General features: G+C 30.9%; 1 protein-coding gene and 1 non-coding gene across 2 annotated transcripts; both read right to left on the bottom strand.

The window, feature by feature from the left end:
* Positions 1-750: 750 nt before the first annotated feature.
* On the bottom strand, positions 751-13,625 carry LOC145967794 (somatomedin-B and thrombospondin type-1 domain-containing protein-like). The gene is made up of 6 exons (XM_083092749.1): positions 13,439-13,625; positions 12,660-13,259; positions 7,980-8,180; positions 7,378-7,456; positions 6,544-6,617; positions 751-2,777 (listed from the first exon to the last, which is right to left on the bottom strand). The coding sequence occupies exons 2-6, from the start codon at positions 12,916-12,918 to the stop codon at positions 2,413-2,415; spliced, it is 978 nt and encodes a 325-aa protein (XP_082948875.1). The 5' UTR covers positions 12,919-13,259; positions 13,439-13,625; the 3' UTR covers positions 751-2,412.
* Positions 13,626-14,570: 945 nt separating this feature from the next.
* On the bottom strand, positions 14,571-14,733 carry LOC145969519 (U1 spliceosomal RNA). Its single transcript, XR_014438141.1, has one exon. It is a non-coding gene; the product is annotated as a U1 spliceosomal RNA (small nuclear RNA).
* Between the last annotated feature and the right edge of the window lie 2,392 nt (positions 14,734-17,125).

Genomic DNA, 17,125 nt, shown 5'->3' with positions numbered 1-17,125 from the left:
GTTATTAACTAAGTGTCTTGATGTTGGCATTTATAAGAGAATCGCAAAGGATATGGCGGTCTGTCAACGATAAACGATCGCGCTTCCAAGTGACCGCAGGATCCGTCCAGGAAGTGCGAGATAGACAGGAAAGACGGCATCGAAAAAACGATGAAAACATCACTGCTCAAATCAAATCCTGTGCACAGGTTTTCCTGTTTTCGAAGGAAATCAAAAGCGGTTAAAACTACAGTAATCGCGTGAATCCGAAAATAGACCGACATATTATTTTACCGCAAATCACACCTAATTTTTTCATATTAATATAATCATTGTGTTTTTTAGAGAATATAAAATATTTTTGTAAATATATATTCAAAGTATAATATATTTATTTATATATAATATAATTATCTGTAATTAAAGCAGACTTAAATCGCAATATGTTAATTATTTATATATTGATATTAAACGTTATTATTCATGAAATGAATGATAACAAACAATAAGCTGTGATGATTATCATGTTTGTTGGCATGCAATTATCATCCAATATAGTAATTTATAATCCAGCTAAATAATTGACAAGTATTTCATTCAATTAATTAATTTCTAATCGATATACATATATACGAGTGTATGTTATATATTCTTCATTATTAGATAGATCGTAATAAAATTTTATATTTTAAAGAAAGAAACAAAGATGAAAGATTGTAGATAAATGGGCAAGGAATTGTCTTGATCTTTAATTCAATTATGCTCAATAACTCAGATGTGCAAGTGTCCTTTATTGACTGTGCTTTTACATTTTGTTCATCTCGCTTCGAGAGTCTCTATCCTTTCGACATGCACTCGATATGTACTCGTAAATGATAACATTCCGCGCGTTTACAGCCGCAGATACTAAAAACTAAAAAACGAGGTTTCATGAAAATTTTATTATATCATATGATATATTCGCAATACAAGTTTGATATAATATATGTATATATTTAGGGATACATTGAAAATTATATATTTCAAAACTTACAAGGTGTCGCATACATTAAACTAACATTACTACGAAGCCATAATAAATCCTTATTGTTAGAGTTCGAATTAAAGAGAATATTGTTTGTCTTAGTATCGAGGCATTACAATTTTCAAATTATAAATGATACTAATTTTGGAACACCCTGTATCTTAAATATATAAAAGAATTTTTACAATGTCGGTTACATCATAAAATGATAATAAAAAAATTACATAGATAAAGCAGTATATGTATATATCTCTTTGATTTTATAAATCTTCTTTCTCATGAAAGATACTATAATATAGTCACATGTTATTAATAAAATACAAATATTTATGATTATAATAATGATAAAATTCTTTTTCATTTGCACGCTATATTTGAACGATATATGAATTATATGTATATACATATAATTCACATATCTTCAACAATACGTATGATATATTAGATTAAATTCGAAGAGCAGGAAAGAGCAGAGGAAAAATAATAAAAAAGGAAATGCAACATATATATATTATCAGCACTCTCGTTTCCTTTTGGTATCCTTATTTCCATAGTCTTGTCGTCTAACAATTTATTAAATCTACAATCACAATGTGAATCATAATGCTAACACATAATGCGCTCACAGATGTGCTGATATCGATAATCATGCATGTTCTCTGCAAAGTGTCAAGGGAATAAGAAACACTGTCTCCCGATGGACGCTTCGCAAGTCCGCTCTAATGATAAAATCGATATGATAATTATCAGGATAATCTGATTCCGATTGCTACAGCCAGATAGGATAAAAAAAGGCGAGAAGGAAGAAAGAAATAAAATAAAATAGTTTTTATTCTAACTTCTAGAGCTTTAAAAGACTTAACACGAGAAAAATTCACGTCGAAGATTATAATTAAATGGTTACAAATAATAATTAATGAAAATAAAATACAATTAAACAAAAAAGATAGCAGAAAATTATTGATTGGTAATATTAGATATAGAAAAAATATATTAAAAGAATGGAAAAAATGGAATTTATGTCGAGAATATAATTTTCGCAAGTTCTTTTCATTTTTACAAAATTTTTAAAATCCAATATTTTTTGGTAAAGAAAAAAATAATTAAATTTTAAATTAAAATTCTATTAACTTTCTGCTATTTATTTGTAGCTTGGAAGTTTAATTTATGAAATGCTATTCATATTGTCAATCTTTATAATTCAAAGTCGACTTCATTGGGGGAAGAGGGACTCGAAATTTCTGCAAGATCAATCTCTGAAGTGCCTTTCTCACGTACAATTACCACATACACTATACATGTATAATAGACGTAGGGTAGAGGAAGGAAGAGAGGAAAGGATTCTCTAATGTGAGAAGTGAGACACTCGCGGGGAAGAAGCTGCGACACGGAAGCCGCCGTAGGAACGTTCACCGTTCCACGACAGCGGCGACGTCGTGCCTCCTCCTTCTGCTCCTCTTCCGTCGCCTGCCTCTTCTACGTCTTCTCACGGATCTATCCGGATTGCTGACGATGACGACGACGTCCGTGTCCACGTCCCTGCGACCGCGGAACAGCTGCGAGGTATACTGAGGCGGCACTTGCTTGCATCGCGGATCATGACAATCCACCAGCAACCGTGAATCGCCGATCCATTTGCCGTGACAGGAAGAATTCGTCGATCGACTACGCCGATTGTTGCTGCCAGCGATATCGGTCGATAGTTTCCACCTGCCGATCCCCACGTATCGATCCAGACTCTCGTTATCGGGACGTTCCACGCAGATCCGTGAACCTACGACAATTTTAGACGCTTATCGCTTTCGTTCGAAAGCGATATTTTATTATAATTATATACCGTCTCGTTATAATTAGGCCCGTGAGCGATGCGCTGTCTATCGAAAAAAGGTGCTTTTAATATTGTACGCTTTTCACGTAGACGCCTAAATACTCTCTTGCGGTTTTTAACGTCGTATAGTGTTGACAAAAAAAGTTAAAATTAATAATTGTATTATAATTAATTTTCTTTTATTAATCATTTTATTAATTAATCTTTTAATTATAATAGTTAATATTTAAAATTGAAATTCAAATCCAATTTCAATTTCAATTTTGATTTTGATTTTGCTTGTAATTTTGATTTCAATTTTAATTTTAAGAGACCAATGAGAGTAACCAAAGTTTTAATTCTTAATTTTAATTCTTATTTTTATTTTTATGTGTATTTGTTATTTTTTGCTTATTTAAACTTTAATGTTATTACATGTTATGTTATTTTTGTTTTATAATTGTAATTTTAAGTAATTTTAAATAATATTAAGCTTAATATTATTATTATTTCATTCTTGTAGTCTATTTTATCTCTATTTTATGCTTTATTCTATCTCTATTCTATCTTCTATTTCTATCTCTATTTTATACATTTATTATTTATTCCAGATATCGTCAGGTACTGTAGACATTTTATTTTAGATATTTAAAAAATTCATTTATACTACATAAATATTACAGATGTAAAACTGGAAGTCATCCAAAATCGAAAGGCATGGAAGAAATAAATAATCTCTTTTTCAATCATCTTTTAAATAAAATATATATACTATAAATATCACAAAGTAATTAAAGATTTATTTTCTACTAAGTTTGATAAGAAGAGCGAAGTGATTAGACCAAAATGCATAAAGTGGGAAAAACAAAACGCCTAATTTAATGATATAAAGATAATAAGTAAGCCATCATCGAAATAACTTGCTTTTGTCCGCAAATTTCCGCGTTCGTGTCTTATCTGCGTCTGATATGTCGTTGGTAGGAAACAACCGTTATCTTCGCCACCGCATCCACTTCATCCGGTCGATCTTTCGCGATAACAGCCGTCGTAGAACAGCGTCGCGGAAGCTACGCTCCAATTTACATGACGTTACGTCGCGCAACCGTAGCGCACGTTAATTGAGACTAGATCGAGTCGCTTCATTTCCACTTTGGCGACGCGATTCATCATTATGCGAATTACGTATTCAAATTTTGAGGAGTTTAGGTTTGGATTCCCTTAAAAGCCCTACTTTATTATACAATTCTAGATAAGAGATCTCGTTCTTTTGTAGTAAAACAGAGCATGCAGAAAATTACTGTAATTACAAGATTAATAGAGAACTTATAATTGTATACAATTTAATTAGATAAAATATTCATCATAACATGCTTAATATATTTTGTCAAAATATAATTACATTGTTTTAATAAATGTTTTCAAATTACATTTTATTCAAAAGTTTGATTAAAAGAAGGGCAATATTTTGTTTAAAAGAAAATTAAATAGCTTTTTTCAATAATATATATATTTATAGTATATAATGTATAAACGCGTGCGAGCGCATAATCTCTCGAGTTTCGTGCGTCATGCGATATAAATGAGAATATCAAAAAGTTGAAATTAATATTACAAGTTTAAAACTCTTGCGAGGCATGTGCCGACTACAGAATTTTATTTTTATTACAATGTCGAACTGCTAAGTGTAGCATGAAGCTATAATTTTTCCCTTAAAGCGGATCCTATTATAATGCGAACTATTTTTTTCCAACAAGACAGACATTTATTGACTCTTCAAAGCATTATAATTACAAGAACTTGAAAAATGTTAAGTCTTAAAAGTAGCTCTCTAGTGTAATATCTGCCTTTATTTTTCCTTTTCCACGAGGAAATATAGGCTTAAGAGAATATATACTTTGTTTTTTTAAAATAGACTATGTAATTTTAAGTAATTGTAAGTATCTGACTTTATTTATTCTTGACATGAGAAAGCAGCTTTTTCGATTCCTTAAAACTTTTTAAAAAAAGAAAAGAAATACATAAAGGACCCCGCAGAATCTTTATGGAAAATGGCTTTCGGTCAAATGTTTCGAAACTTTGCAAAAAGATAGTTCTCAACATGTAGATTAAAAGTGTCCATGGGCATAAAGCTCTAAAAATTCGAGATTTTCAGCTACAGCCATCCAAAGTGGTAGATTTTTGAATTTCTGCATATTCCGAAGTTCGGCAACGGTAGCTTATCTTAGTTGGGTGAGATTTTACAAAAAAGTAGTAAATACAAAAGTTTTGTAGAAACAAAAAAAGCAAAAAAAAGCAAAAAACAAATAAAGTAACTCTGCCATTGACAGTTCCAAGTCTGTATTTAAAAAGAGGAGGATAAAATAACAAATACATGTATATATTTTCAATCTGTCACACACACACACAATTAAGGCAGTCTACTTAGCACAAAAAATCATAAATCAGATAGTCTTGATAATTCTCATGCTTCCTACATGCCTATGTTTCTTAAACTTTGAGGACTTATAACTTTCACTTTCCCCAACGTAAAAAGCTTTTCATAGGGTGTTTTGGAAAGCTCTCGACCGCAACTATACAAATACGCAATCAAAAAAGTGCGAAGCTCTGGCCCAAAAATCAACCTTATTGGTTCAAACTCCTTCAAAAATCTATCACTTTGGATGGCTGTAGCTGAAAATCTCGAATTTTTAGAGCTTCATGCCCATGGACACTTTTAATCTACATGTTGAGAACTATCTTTTTGCAAAGTTTCGAAACATTTGACCGAAAGAATTTTCCATAAGGATTCCGCGGGGTCCTTTATACATAAATGTAATATTTAAAAAAAATGCAGGTCTACTATGTTGATATTTAAGTATAATATGTAATATACAAATAGTAAGCATTTGTGAAGCTAGCATATTATTTCATGGGATTTCATTAATTATTAAAAATGATAATTTTAATTTTCTTTTCCAATAGTTTTTGATATTTTAAATTTTAATTCTTAAAGAAAAAAAAATTGTAAGAATATAATTCACAAACATTAAGACTGTAATGCTTGTATAATAGCATTTGTATTATATATTTTATTTTAATTGAAATTTTTTGCTTTCAAAAGACAAAAGTCTTTCTAGAACTTATATAAAACTATAAATCTTTTAACGAAAAACGTGACAAAGAAAATTTTACAGAATAAAATGTTACCTAAGTTTGTCCTAAGATGTTTTTTAATTTAATTTAATTATCAGAAAATAAAAAATGAGATATTTGTTTAAATTATATATTTATTATATAACTATATCAATAATTATATATTTATCGAAATTAAAGCTTGAACTTTTAATAATTTATAAATTTCTACGAAATGATATTTCAATTTGATACACAAATAACAGTATTTTACATTTTTATTTAAGTATAAAATGCATCCGACTCTCATAACAATTTATAATTTGTAATTTAATAAAAAAATTAAAAATTATAACATCGAAAGATGAAACGTATGTAAATAATAAAAAATACTGCTAAATTATGTATATGTATACTAATATCTGTGTAAAAAGAAATAAATAAATTTCAGTTTTTCCACAAAATTTAATAGAGAGGAAGCGCACAATTTCTGAGAGAGAAAAATATATTTCTTTATATCTCAATATCTGATTTCGATAATGAAAGTAGAATTCCATTAAATAATATTTCCGATTCTTATATTGGAAGATCAATTATCGTATATAATATTACTTATACCAACCTTCCGAGAGTAAATCCAAAATTTTACTGCAACCCTGCGAGACGCGTACAATAGTGAAAGCAACGCAGCTGCCTCTGAAACGTGTATAATATCGCATTATATTGCAGATTGCAAAATGTAAACCAGAACGAGTTCTCTCATGTTTTCTTTTCAGCCATCGGACTATTGTGTAATGGCCCAAAGGATTCCGTTGCCTGCTGCCGGCCTTGTAACTTGCTTTATTCGTTCGACAACATGACCGAAGGATCTTGATATTCTACGACACGATATTCGCGCTACGTGTTTTGTGACAAGCTGAAGCACGTGTCAAATTAGATTCTCGGCACATTGACGATTTTAGCTTAGTTACAGTGAAGTAGAATTAAAAATGTATCTGTCGAGAAATTTCAAGAGACATCTTTTAACGTGATAAACTTTGTCTGTGATCTCGAAGCTAATGAACTTTGAAAATTAAGGGCACCAATTAATCTGCCCGCCAACTGCGTTACATTATTAATAACACATGTAAGTCGCAATTTAAGATTATGAATTTAAGACAAAGTATGAATTATCATCACATATATAAATATTTTAAGAAATTTATTGTAAATAAATTTATTATATTATTTATTTAATTGATTATTTTAAGAATTTACTTTAACAATATCCACGCGAAACAAATATAAAGAATTTTGGACTTTAATTTTCTCACGAATCTGTCGTTATTTTATCTATTTTTACGATGCATCGATCGAACAACTGAAAACAGCATTGTTTCTGTTCGAATTGGGAACACGTGTGGCAAATCGTATTTCGCACGATCCAAAGCTAAGCATGGGGGCTTGACCTACCTACCTTTTATCGACAATTCTATCCTTGATCCTTACGTCTGTAGTATTCCCATCACCCGGAAAAAGCGCAAGAAGCGTCACACCTGCGGCAAATGAAAGAAAATTGTCTAGGATCGAGAAACAGTTGGTAGACGTCAAGAATTTTGCGTCGTGGTAAATACGTGATCTCGAGGGTAAACCGCGTATGATTGTAAACTTTCTAAAATGCTCGTGGAAAATGTCGCGAGTATGTGTATGTTGTGTAAAATTGGAAAACGCAAGAAGAGAGAAAATAATTAATGTTTCTTCTCTTTATATCTCAATTTTCTTTAAATTCTTCTTATATTAAATTATATTATTCTTATATTATTCTTTATATTAAAATTTAGCTACTAATTAATTTCACACGCGAAAATCGTAATAATTATTATAAGAAAACTATTAATTTTTTATTTCGTGAATCTAGAGCAGAAAAACGTGATAATAATTTCAATAATCGATTAATTATAATACGGAAATCAAATACTATATATAAATCAAGATTAAGTTTTATCGTTTCAAAAACTCTCCTTAAATTGAAATGCGACTCATTCGCCGGTTCATTTCATTTGCTGGAAACGGACTCACTTTTAGCGTGCGGTTGCGAGCGAATTCCGGCGTGACATGTCTGGAAGCTGCGGCAAGTCCTGACTTGGTCCAGACGAGGACAGTGCTTTCCGCCGTTTTTCTCCGAGATCTCGATCACCCGGCTGCGTCTTTGAGTGCCACTTCCGCATCCGTTATCACATGGACTCCACGGACTCCATTCGCTCACCGCGCAGTCCACCACTGTAAGGATTGGATGAGCCTGGCGTTAAGATGTGGTCATCTAATCGTTTATCTCGTGGACGAACGATAAAATTGCTTCGAAACCGCCACTGCGATCGACAAATCGATAGCAGGACGTTCGGAAAAGTCTCGTTCAAGCTCCTTACTTTAACTTCTCAAGTAATTAACTCTGTCTAACACGATTATTATACGAGATGTAATTCTCCAAAATACAATACAGCGCTGAGATGTGTGTATGCTCCAATAGAAATCAAAGGATCAACCGCATTATTTTCCAGATATTTTACGCCGCCTATAAAAAGGCAGCTCGCAGAAATAGCGATTTATGAGCGTCTCTTCGAAACGCCGTGCATTGTTCACGTCACTCTGCTATATCGCCTTTTCGAGAGAACGGGTATTAAAGGAGAATAAAAGTGCGATAAATGTGTCAGCAATCACTGATACTTTGCCATTAAAAAATACGTGAAGTACGCGAGATAAAAATTGCAAGTAGAAATTCAATGTACCGTTCCATTTTACGCAGAATCGCGCAAAATCGAAAACCATTATCGCAACATTTAAAAAATGGAACGATCGATGTGTTTATAGTTAGTTAACGGCGTTAATTAAACGTTGCAGATGAAATATTAAGCAGTAATTATTTCGCGTCAAATTTTTAACAGCCATCTAAAACGTGAGTCATCTGGGCAATTAACCCAGAGGGATATCTAACCTTCTGTTGAACACAAAAAGTTGAACAGCACAATTTATACTATGCTTCTAAAATGTTCTTCTTTTATAATAGAGCATCATTACGCAGTTTGAAAAGGCAATTAGGAAAAAGTATTCGAATAAATAAGATCTTGCTCTTTTATCTGCAGGATATAGAAAAGAGGTCTTTGAAGAGGTCTTTGCAAAGCGAAATGTATCATAAATGAGGCACATAATAAAAATATTAAAACAATACGTATTACGAAAAGGAGAAATAAAATTAATGAAATTAAATTAAATATTTCGTGTTGCATTTGCATTTACAGTAAATAATGTATAATTAATAAATGATGGATGCTAACATATTAATATAATCACGTTTTTTACCTACGCAAATTGATGTATTAATGTAATTATTCACATTTTCAATATTTTCTCATATAGCATTTTCATTTTCTCGACGTTTCCAATTAGTGATAATTTAAAGATTTATCATACGCGATCAATTTTTTAGTAGACACTCATAAATATGAGAGGAATATTTTATAGACTTATAGAGAATAAACCGGTATTAAAACACACCTGGGCGATAAAATTCAAGCTGCAAAATTTTGCGTTAGTTTGCCAGCAAGTGGCAAATAGAACAAGATAATCACTTATTTATCGTTTCTCTTTTATGGTTATTCAACGTTAGAGAGAATCGAGGTTCATCTGGTCCGCCAAACCTGATCGTGACCACGGTTATATCGATCGATTGTGTACACCAACTAAATTATTTTGTCTACCCGTCGATCGACGGTTCACTGAATACGAATGCTCGAATGACATATGCGATGTTGGAAATTGATCGAGACAGCGAGAATATAATGCGTCTATGATCGTCTCTAATCTATGGTAATTTATGTAAGATGATGTCATATGTGTTATTGCTGTCGCCGGATACTATTGAAATTTAACGGGTTAATGCCATTCGTGTCAAATGAACGAGAAAGTTTTGTGTATTACGATCTCTCTAAGCTATTTTAGATGATGAATTTTGAAAACTGTTATCAAAATATTATTAAGTAAAACACTCGGTGCAATTATTTTTATCAATCTCTAGTTTATTGAAATTGTCTGAAATATTTTTATGTAATTCTTAAGAAACATATTTAATAATCTTTTTTCTTAGTGAGTTATTATAAAACGATAAAAGACTTATGTTATAAATTTTTGTTAAAAATGAATTACAGAGAGCGACAGAATACGCATGAATATTCTTTTCATATGATTGCTTTTTACAATCCATTTGATGTGAATGCATGTGCAATAAATACATCTCTTGATTTCGTATAAAATCTATAGATTACGTCTCAAACTTATTCGATGAGAATGGGAGCAAGATTATCCCGCTTGTGGACGAACGGCTTTGTGCTATTCGAAAAATTTCAGTCACAAGTGCTATGCATTACATTTTTAAGTCGAGAAGAACTTCGGCAGGTAAGCGTGATAATCGCGTTCCGGCGTAGCTTTGCCTTTGGCGAATATCGAAGTTTTACAGAAGAAATCGGAGCATTAAAGATGAACATTCCAGATGAAATGCAGCGAAATAAAATTACATTTATTAATAAAATTACATTTTTAATAAAAATACGTTTATTAAAAAAATTTATAAAATTATGTTTATTATCGATAGTTGCTGCCTTCCTTGTTTGCAATCATTTCATGATTGATCTACAATAAATTATAACTTTTTTTGGTTTTTATTTGGCGTTGTTATTATAGTGAACAATTTATATGTATGCTATTGATTATTTAGCAATTAAACTGGTAACGTATAGCCACGTTAAACGAATGGAAATGTGAATCGAATAACATTAATTCTTTTTGTTACTAACAGACGTCACTCGGCGACCAATAAAAATGAAAATAATTTCAGACTGCGCACCACATATAGGACAGCTTGACTATTTATTATGTAAATATGGGCAACAAAATCGCAATAGTATTTCTTGTTAGCGACAAACAGTAACAAAGGTTTCCAAAAATTAATTACGACAAAAGGAGAATAAAATAAAATATCGAGAAGTAGAAAGAAATATTGAAAAGTAGAAAGAAAAATCTAAATTCTCTTAATTTAATTATTCCAATATTTAATGTAATAAAAAAGTAAGTAAAGATAATATTCTATTATAATAGATTTGAAATGCGTTAGGGACTACACGATATTGCAAAGAGCAAAAAACTTGAGAAAATATCATTATCTCAATATTATGTCAAATTTATAAAATATGACCATAAAGATTCGGTCTATAAATTACAGAATAAGTTTGCAAAAATATTCTTCTCTTTTATACTTTGTCAGAGCTGACCTTTTGGGCAGAGCTCCGTTATCAGCTTTACTTAAGCAATACAAGCGGTAATAATTCTTCCTATCTCTATATAAAGGATGATTTCTTACGGACCATTTCTTTTGAACATAAAACACCTACATATACGTACAGATTTATATAGGCATATTTTTTGTGTTTATTTTTGATATCCAATCTTTTGTGAACTGACTTTTGAAAAATTTTTTAATCAATTTTTTCATAAATAAATGACTTTTACAAAGATTTGATTTTCTTAATATTTCTTATCAAATTTTAGAATACGTTATGCGTCGATAACTTTATACGATATACGATAAGGAACATCAAACATTCGATATGCATGAAACGCTTTATCATGCAAGAGTACGTCGTTTCTTGTTAAATGCAGCATCCATACATCAAATTGATAGTTGCTCGATTAAATTTTTGCAGATCGTTTGTTATTGTAGATACTTGTTGAAACATAACATCAGAATTTTTTTACAATTTTGATTGAAAATTGAAAATAAATATTGATTTTAGTGTTATAAAATAAAAAAAAATAAATCATATCACTTGCTATTAATTCATTTATTGAGAAATATATGTGAAGAAGATGAGAAAAAAATAAACTATTTAATAATAAAAAAAACTTGCGTGAATAAAATTTGCTATCAATAAAACTTTTTTCTAGATAAAGAACGCAATTGCTAATATTAATTAAAAATTTAATAGCTGATTATAGATTATTAAGTTTGAAGTGACCGTATTACAAGACCTTAAAATAGATATGCATTGTATAAGTATTTAATCAAATATAATCCTACAAAATCCATAATGTCCCGTAATGTCTAACCATGTACTTAACACGAATTAATCCATTAGTAAAGACAGACTATGTTATTTATTCATGTCATCTTCTCTTAATTAATCTCTAGAATTGATTTCTTCGAAATTTTCGATTAATTGAAATCAGTACAATTTTTATTCCATGTTTTGATTTTACACCAGATTTCATTATAAATAATTATTAAGATTTGGTAATTGATATAGACATTGAATTATTTAAACTATAAACTTATACTACTAATAATAAGTATATATATTAATAGTAATAATAATTTATATTATAAAATTTTCTTATATCTGCAATCGATGATTTTAAAAAGATTTATCTTTTAACATGAATACGAATCTCTCATTTTATTTCTTGCAAAAAACAACGTATTTAAAGGATCAATTTTTACTTTAAATAGATACAGAAAATTTAATTAAGTTAAAAATGAATGATTTGTATGATTCAGATTAATCATTCATCTAAAATTATTCGATTATTTCCAAATAAGTTATTAGTACACAAAAAATAGTACGATATCTTTTTTTATAATGACTCATCTATTTATCACACGAATCTTTTTTTCAAGAAGATTATCGCTTTCAAAGATCATCGAGCACATACCACCGCAGGTCTCCTTGAAGTCATCGCAACAATCGGCGAGCTTGAGACAAGCATGATCGCAGTAACACGGCTTATCGCGCGGGCTCTCGATAATCGCGTTCGGCGACTCCTTCTGGATGACACAGCCGGAGTCCCTGCCCTGGCAGCAGAGCTTCGCGGAGCTGCAGCTTCCGGCGACGGTCCCGTCAATGATCAGAGAAATCAACGTGGCGACGACGACGACGATCGACCCGGCCAACGTCGCGTCCTTCCTCCACATTCTCTTCGCGATTCCGCGACCCTGACGACCTTGCTCTTTCCGCCACCAGCCACTACAACGACCTTGAGCGGTTCCTTAGCAGACGTGGAAACGCACCGCACGTGACCGTGACGTTATGACTCCTCGACCCACTTTAAAGCGCGCGATTGATCGTCGACATGTCGATCTATTCCGCCTTGCGCTTCCTAGATATCGCGCCTAATCTCTTGGAGAGAATATCCTTCCGGTTTTAGCGGCAATCATGTTCGAGATTGCGACCAGAATTACTGGTTATCGATTGGAATCGCGCTCTTCGAAAATGCATGGGAAGTTCGTAGAGTTAATTTTCTCACATCACGAGACTTTGAACAGAAAAATAATTATCGCTCGATGTATCTTAGGAATTTTAATATCTTGTAATTATTAATTAAACTAATTAATTAATTAAAATCTTGAATAATTTTTTTTTATCTTTAGCTAGCATAGTACACATTTATTTTCAAGTGCCAGTAGAGAGGAAATAAAAATGAGGAATGCCTACAAACACTTCGTGACACGCATCGGTTTGGATTTTCGCGGGCGCGTTGGCTACGGGAACGACCCTTCGATGGACCGTGTCTCGATCAAACTGAGCGTTTCAACCCCACGAGCGTGAGAAGAACATAACTAGGCGCGCACTATGTTGCGCCTTGTGCCGACTCGTCGTCCTTGCTTTTCGTACTCGGCGCACCTCCCACGGGAACCGCAGCAGCCGGCATCTACCTGGGCGCATGCCCGTTGCTATCCTCACGGGATACCAGACAATTTAGTGCCTGCAGCTTTTAATGGAATTTAAAGGGCAACAATTCGTTCTGTATATAACGGTAACGTATATTTTGGCATCCCAGAACCATTAAACGTCTTCTTATATTACAAGTTCGATAGGAGAAGAGATATGTTCTTAGCGAATATGTGTTATGGCAAACATATTCATTGTTTGCAATTTATTAATTTTATATAGAATTATATTAGATATAGCAAGTGTATTTCATTCTATCGACTATATATTCTTTGATTAATTTAAATATGATTTTGAGAAAATAATCTATATATGATATCTAATACTCTATCATTATCAACTTATTATAGAGTGTATGAATCAATCATTGTTATTCTATTGTTTTGATGTAGATTGCATTTTTACAAAATTAAAAGATGTGTATGTATTTCCAAATTAGAAAACTATTTAAATTATTTTTCCATTTTATATTAAGTTGTTATAATTTATTTGAAAAGCAATGTTGCAATATATAGACAATATAAAAAATATCTTACATATTGATTACTTATATGTATTATTCCATAATAATTATCAGCTGTTTTCCTTCACGAACTTGCTTGCGTATGACAAATAATCTAATATTTTGCAAGACATACGAGATATCTTTAAAGAGTAGAATACTAATATTCGTGATTCGTTGAGAGAGATATATCAGCACATCTCTCATTAATTATGCATTATAACCAACGAAAACAATAACAACATTAAACCAAGAAAGATTTTTTCTACTCACGAAAAAGCAAAACGAAAAAAATCTTTTCTCTTTAAGACTAATCAACATTAAAGAAGATCTTTATTCTTACTTTAACGTTTCTTGTAATGCTGAAAAATTTTTCTGTTTTTATTATCTTAGACCGGGATAGCGCGAACGCAGTCCCGACTATCAAAAATTGTACGCCCGAGATATCCACATTAGGGATATTCGCAAGGGTCAGCTCAACCGTGGTGCAATGGAAGAGCCTCGCCCTGGAGGAACCGCCTTTTTGATCACGGTAACCTCTGCGCCAGGTAAGTATGCTTTCGTTCGCGACGAGCCTCAATTTATCCTCATTGAGATGTCATTTCAAATACGAGTAATCGATTCTCGTCTGCGAAGCCTAGCGTTGAGTTTACAAACTACGCGCACGAGAGATACCGACCGACTCTGCATATGTTTCTCCATCGCAATCCAACATTTTCGAGAGAAAGAGAGAAAGAGAGAAAGAGAGTAGTGAAAAATTATTAATCTTTTATTCTTCGGAAAATATTAAATATTATTGTGTTTTACTTTTAACATATGCAAAATTTAAAAAAATATACGCTTTACAATTCAATTTTACAATTTATATATTCCATTATATTAAAAAATTTATACTCTATTGTTTAAATATTCTATACTTTTATTTTTATATATTATTTAAAATGTGCTATATTTATTTTAAATATTTATTTTAAATTTATTTAAATTTAAAAAAATTATCTGCTAAACTAGTATTATGTGTATATATTATTATGTACATATATATTATTATGTATTCTTTTATTTTTGCAGTAATTTATTGACTGATTTACATTGTAATTTTTAGTTTTTTACAAAAGAGATACGAAAATAGAATAAATACAGAAATATTTACATGTATCTACATTTATCAAATAATAAAAATATGAGGGAAAATTTAATTTCATATATGATGTGTGTGTTAATTATATATATATATATATATATATATATATATATATATATATATATATATTAATAAAGTATGTTATTATATATTATTAATAAAGGAGACAAGATCCTTGATCAAGAAGCAAATCTTACAGAGAGATGTATTCGTAATGAAGATCGAATGGCATTTAGAATAGCTAATATACATATACGAGAATAGCAAAAGAACGAGCGCACTAAGATTAAAAAGTTACTCACGTTCTCAGAATACAGTCTGTATTAAGCAATAAAAGTTGGAGAGATATTGCAAAAGTTTGCCGCGTGTTCTATAATTGCCACGAGCATAATCTCCTCATTCTCTCTTGTTTCTTGCTTCCTATTATCCAACCTTAGGCACGTGCTCCACTGGTTTACGATGAGAAAAGTCGTTAGAGTTTCGTACGAATGTATAAAAACTTTTCAATGTTTATTTAATACTTTTTATGATGCTGAAACGATACACGCGAACAAATAATCCTTAATTATTATTTTTCCTTTTTTACTTAATCTACATTTTTGCATCGAAGATTTTTATGTCTGTTCTATCTATTATACGATTACAAATATATTTTATAATATGCGCATTAATTAATACAGTATACATACAGTATCTACAGAATATGTATATCTACATATACAAAAAAAATTAATCTTGATTTAATAAATCTGTATATTAATAAAAATGTCGTCAAAATAATAAAAAATAGGAAATGTTACATATATAATATTTAAAATATTATCTTGTTTCTTTATTATATATATTTATTAAAAAAATTATTATTTATAACATTTATTATTTGTTATTAATGAAACTTTATTGGCATTACATATCAAATAATATTAAATAATTATTTTACCATTTCTATATTACATTTTAATCTCTATTTAGGCAAATATTTTTTTGCAGAAGAAAAAGTATTTTTTCCGATTTTGAATAATGAAATGACTTTGAATAATAGAAATGCACTCCGAATATAATTTAATGATAAAATGATGATGTTCGCCAATGATACTTATATATGAAGAGTTTCAAAAGTTTCGGAAGTTTCGGTAGCGAGTTTTCATATTATCGCTTAAAAAAGTATTTTATGAGAAGAGAAAGATCCCAAAGAAATGTATGAATCGATCGAATAGAATTTCAGGTTGATACCAAGGCAGCTAGGACCGTTGATTAATTGCACGTGCAAACAACGTGTGTAACATGTTCAATATCCACAGTCCCTTTTCACGGAGGTGGAACGCGCACTCTTGGAAGACGACAATTAATTTTCTCAATCTTGTCGGCCGTTTCACAATGTTCGCGCCAGCTGCGCCGACATTAATAAGAGAAGATGTATGTATCGTTGTGGATTGCAGTAAGTCGATATATATTGTGGCTTTTTATGATTTCAATTAGAAATACAAAGCATGTTTTGTTTTAAACTTGGAATTATTTTTCTTTGACGTATAAATTTACAGAAGAACTTCTCCCTTACAGATAAAAAAATACACACGCTTTATTAATATTCTAGTCGATGTAAGTGCAACATTTCGTTATTCGACATATTAAAAAAATTCACTAGAACGTAAATTGATTGTAACGTGAAATTGAGAAAATTCAATGAAATTGAGATAATTCCTTCATCATTAAGAATTTTCTGAATTATTCAAAATTTCACTATTTCCCTAACAAAAGATATATAAAATTTGATACATATATCTACACACAATAATGTATTAGA

Source organism: Camponotus vicinus, unplaced genomic scaffold (genome assembly GCF_025532165.1).
Source record: "Camponotus vicinus isolate PSW18456_S1 unplaced genomic scaffold, iyCamVici1.0 SCAF_3, whole genome shotgun sequence".
In the NCBI taxonomy this organism is placed as follows: domain Eukaryota; kingdom Metazoa; phylum Arthropoda; class Insecta; order Hymenoptera; family Formicidae; genus Camponotus; species Camponotus vicinus.
Note: the sequence above shows the minus strand (reverse complement) of the source record. Positions and strands in the feature narration are given on the sequence as shown.